General features: G+C 33.0%; 1 protein-coding gene across 1 annotated transcript; it reads left to right on the top strand.

Moving 5' to 3' along the window:
- Positions 1-2,440: 2,440 nt before the first annotated feature.
- DCP1 (decapping mRNA 1) lies at positions 2,441-4,990 on the top strand. Its single transcript, XM_089702122.1, has one exon. It carries the CDS (start codon positions 2,538-2,540, stop codon positions 3,816-3,818), a length of 1,281 nt encoding a protein of 426 aa, XP_089558248.1. The 5' UTR covers positions 2,441-2,537; the 3' UTR covers positions 3,819-4,990.
- The last annotated feature ends 138 nt before the right edge of the window (positions 4,991-5,128 follow it).

Here is a 5,128-nt window from a genome sequence, read left to right as displayed (position 1 = left end):
CCCTAATCGTATTTTGACATCAGCGTTCCGTTATACGAAATGATTGTAATTTATAAATAGCTTACGCAAGTCACAAAATTGATAAGAGCAAATCTTACTATAATAAGATCCGGCGTCTTTACTTATATACAATGAAACATAATATATCAAACTAATTTTATAAACTCGTTGAACAGTAATATTATGTACGGTCGTAGTTCGTCTACATAATTGCTACATTATATATTTTTATAATATAAAAGATTTTCATATTGTTTTAATACCTATTCACTTTTAATCAGGGTAACCTTATTTAAATCAATATTATTAAGATAATGATATAAGGTTACCGTATTATTACGTCGTTTATCTTTGAATACATAAAGTCCCATTAAAATCGTTCCAGGCAGCGTAGATCTTTGCCCAGGCGTGCCCAGGCCTAGGTAAGCAAAAAGATATAAATATACATAATATATAGGATAAAATCTGTGTGTCTAAATGCCTTAGCTCTTTATAATTACACAACAGATTATAATGGGTGATTTTTAAAAGATAGAGACTAGAGTGAATCAACAGGAAACTTTTAATATAATTATACTTAGATCATTAAGTAATGGATAACACTCGCAGGCGTTTCCCCTTTTGCCGAGGTATAAGATTATTCGAATCGAAAAATCTTATGCTTTCATAAAAACTACTTGCGTAATCGATTACAAACACTCTGCGTATTCGTAAAACATCGAAAGGACGTCTGCGAGTGCTCCGCTAAAAATGCCGTTTTGCACTGTCAAGTCTTGCAGAAGCAATTCAAACATGTCGAATATTAAAAAAGATGGAATAACCTTTCATTTGTGTATATTTTTTTATTTTTTAACGTACATTTCTAATTAAATGCAATTTCTAATAATCGTCGATGTATCGTTTAGCGATATGATCAAGTCAAATAATCGAGTCATGTTTCGAGAGAGAAAGAGACGAGACTATCATGGAAAGAAAATATACAAATTTAATCTTTATCTACTAAAAGATAAAGTTGAATTTAAAACGCGATAATGAACCGCATTCCTTACGAGACTATCTTTTAAAGAAATACAAATTTAATCTTTATATTATAAGTTATAAAGTTGAATTTAGAACGCGATATTGAACCACACTCCACACGAGACAACTTGGAATGAAATACAAATTTAATCTTTATGAACTTAGGGATAGAGTTGAATTTAAAAACTCGTCGCTTAAAAGGTCGTAAATTTTTACGACTTTCGTGACACAAATTATTTTTGTGAATGTGTGATTGTGTTTCAATAGTGTGAGTTACTCTCCCCGCACCAAAATCAGCAGAAAGTTTAGTTAGAACATTTACCAGCGTACTCCATCCATTACTTAATGATCTAAGTAATTATATTATAATGTTATGTTAAGTTTTAGACAAAGCGGGCGAAGCCGTGGGTGGAAAGCTAGTACGAAATACGATATTATTACGAATACGGCTAAATCAATTAAAATGTTTTGAATTGATATTCTTTTACCAAATGGGAGAACGTGTACACTGTACACCTTTGTCCTTTATTGGGTGTTTTTATGACAGAGAGGGTACTTACTTTTGCCTGCAGACAAACCTGCGGGCATAAGCATGTATTTCTATTAAGTTAAGTGGTTTTCCCGTGAAAAAGGAACAATACTCGTTATACACGTTTATATTAATTACTAATAATTAGAAAGGTAATCTAAATGAACAAGGCATGTGGTTCAACCTCAAGGCTCAACGGATTTAAATATGAAATAAAAAGATGAAATATATATGTAAAGTATGTAAAGGTTATAACAGACTTCAAGAAAACGAGGAGGTTCCGTTGCGAGTAAAATTTCATGGTGATTGGTGGGTACTTGCTTCAGACACTTGCGGTAACGCTTCATGGCAATACAGTCACGTCCTATACGTCACGCATGACGTTACGTATCTTGTCTTGCCAAAGAAGTTTTATTTTTGACACGTGTGCTCTGCACACATGCTATTTTTTATTACTTAGAATAAATATACATTATGACGTAATTTAGTTCTTATCAAAGAGTGATTAACTATCTACTTTGAAACAGAAAACTCAATTCGTTTTTTTAAAGCTATTGCATAGCTTTTATCTCAGACTTTGAGCGCGGCGATCGAATCTAAAAATTCCGTAACGAAAAAACCTACACCCATCACTCCAACCGGCACAGCGATGCTATGCATGTATGCAATAGCTTTACCGCGGCCGCGGCAGTCCTCGAGTGCCACACGTATTTTTTTTTCATAACAGATAAAGATAAGTTGAACTAAATATTTTATGATTGTATAAAGAGGAAGAGTAAAATTTTATTTTAGTTGATTCCTGATTTTATAATAAAATTTAATTAAAATTTAATTTTGTAAAATAGTCGATTATCACCAAAAACCGTAACTTTATTTGTGACAACACTATGACAAATATGGCGAGATAATTTGTTCTTGTCATTTTTCTGTGATGGTGATGCTTGTTCGTTGCGTAGATTACTTACAATAATTATTAGTTCTTATTAAAATGGCTGATACAGGGCTCCGTATGAATTTCGCCGCACTCAAAAGAGCGGATCCATATGCAAGGGAAATAATTGACAGCGCAACGCATGTCGCACTTTATACATTTGAAGAAAACGAATGGGAAAAAACCAACATCGAAGGTGCTTTGTTTGTGTACAGTAGAAATGGAGAGCCATATCATAGTTTAGTCATAATGAACAGATTGAATACTAATAACTTAATCGAGCCGGTATCGAAAGGTATTGAATTGCAATTGAAAGAACCTTTTTTATTGTATAGAAATGCAAAATGTCGAATTTATGGTATATGGTTTTACGATAAAGACGAGTGTGTAAGAGTTGCCACGAAACTAAATTCTTTAGTGAAAGATTCTTTGAAAGGTCAGAACGATATTCCTCAAACACCAGTGTACAGCGCACCAACGAAATCTAGCGCTCCTGTCGACATATTCAGTATGTTAAGTAAGGCGCAGGACGACTTCAATTCTAACAAAGGTATGGCATCTAACAAAACTGATTTGACGCCATCGCGAGCCCCGGATATGGCATCACAAAGCGTTATGGATTTTTTCGCTAAAGCTGGCAGTGGGGCTGCAGCTCAAATGCCGGCAGTTTCCTCATTGCCTTCACCCGGTATATTTGGGCCACGACCGAGTGATGCGCGCGAGGCTCCCTTGTTACTCCAGAGACTGATGAGTAATCCCGCTCATTCTGTGGAGCATATAGAAAAGCAGCAGAGATCTGTTACACCGCAAGATGCTCATTCTACTAATGGTAATATATCCATCGATCCAGTGATGTGTCAGAATAGTGGATTCCAAATGAAATCAACTCCCATCGATAAACAAAACCAGCAGAGGATACCTAACCTGAAGAATGTGCAACAAATTGAAGGTGATATGAATGGCCCTAACCCTTTAGAAAACGAGTTAAACTTAATGCATATTTCTTCACCGAAACCATCATCTCCACTGGCATCTTACCTGAGTCAGTCACAAGATATTGTTCATGCTGCTAATTCATATAATGGTGGTAAATTAGAGGACTTAGGGTTAACTCCAATAATGAATTCATTCCCGAACCAGCCAAAACCAGCATTGATGCCACCGACAATGTTTACAGCAACAACAGGTTGTGACATTCAGTCTACTCCAGAGCCTTTGACTAGGAATCAACTTCTCCAAGCTTTCAATTATCTACTCAAACATGACGCAGACTTCGTAAATAAGCTTCATGAAGCCTATGTGAAATCTTTCTCAGAAAAAGCTTTCTCTGTTTCATAAAAATTACCTTTTGTTGACTTTGAAACTGACATTGTCAGGATACATGTACAGCTCTAACTTAATATGAAATCCTCTAAAATGTTGTGTAGATCCCATAGATTCTTAGTGAATGGTTTGAACCTAATATTTTTGAATAAGTTTTAAACCTTTGACTGTGTCATGAAATCTGTACAGAGAATTAATATTAGCGACTCAGTTTAGTTTGGACAAGTCACATAATTGATGATTGAAACTTATTTGTGATATTATCATTGGCTTTATAATGTTATTTTCATTTATTGCAGCCGATGCAGTGTTTTCCAAATGTATCCCTTTGCTTTGTTGTAAGTTCTAAAGGTTCCGAGGTGCTTTTTATTCTTATATTGCATCAGCATTGAGTATTGTAATGTTATTCTGAAACATTTTCATTTCATAGCTTATTTGTTGATCTTTTTGTTCAAATAAATTTAACCCTGCATTGGACTGCAGTATTTATTATTTGAAACAATTTATTGCCTACTTAGCTTAGAGATAGTTAAATAACTTTTGAGTGACATATTTCTAAAGATACAGTAAAGTATTTAAGGACTTATGCAATGATTTTTGAGAATTAAGGACATCTTTTTGACATTGAACATTGTATTTTTTATGAGGACTGCAAACAATTTGTTTTTATTTTTTTATTTTCATGTTTAGATATCTGTGCAACATAGGTTATGTTGTCACATACCATGTGAAGAATAAAATATTACCTAGAAAAAAAATTTTTCATTTTAATAAATAGAATTATATTCTATTGAAGTTGGAAACATTTAAAAGTAAACTGGTTTCCTAAACTTTTTTTGCTATAAATATATATTTTTGAAAAAACTGTAAACCTTGTTGAAATACTAAGAATTGGAAAATTAACTGAGCATATTTTGCTTATTATTGTTATTGTAAAGGAGCGTCTATAAACAAGAAATTTATTTACCACAAAAATGGGAATGCATAGCATACTATTAAAATTTCAAAATTATTAAATAAAGGCTTTTCATTAATCAGAAATTTGTGATTTAGAAATTATTTTACCTTTGTGTAAAAAACAGATATTACGTATTTATCTATTTATTTTATATACGCTCCTATTCGAAATTAAATGTAAACGAGAAGACAAATCGGAAATGCAGTCTCAAATTAAATAGTTCTGAAGATTTGCTTCTTTATTTTATCATTGAACCTTTTTTGGTAAAGCAAAAAAAAACCTCGTCTTTTTAAATCGATTTAATTATATTACAAATCGCTTTGAACTTTGAACAACCAGTTGAGATTTGGTTATTACAGTTGAACAA

The sequence above is a fragment of the Colias philodice genome, chromosome 13 (genome assembly GCF_061535455.1).
Source record: "Colias philodice isolate Cphi_HAF_F1 chromosome 13, ilColPhil1 Martin Lab GWU primary, whole genome shotgun sequence".
Taxonomy (NCBI): Eukaryota; Metazoa; Arthropoda; class Insecta; order Lepidoptera; family Pieridae; genus Colias; species Colias philodice.
This window is presented reverse-complemented; position numbering and strand designations above follow the sequence as displayed.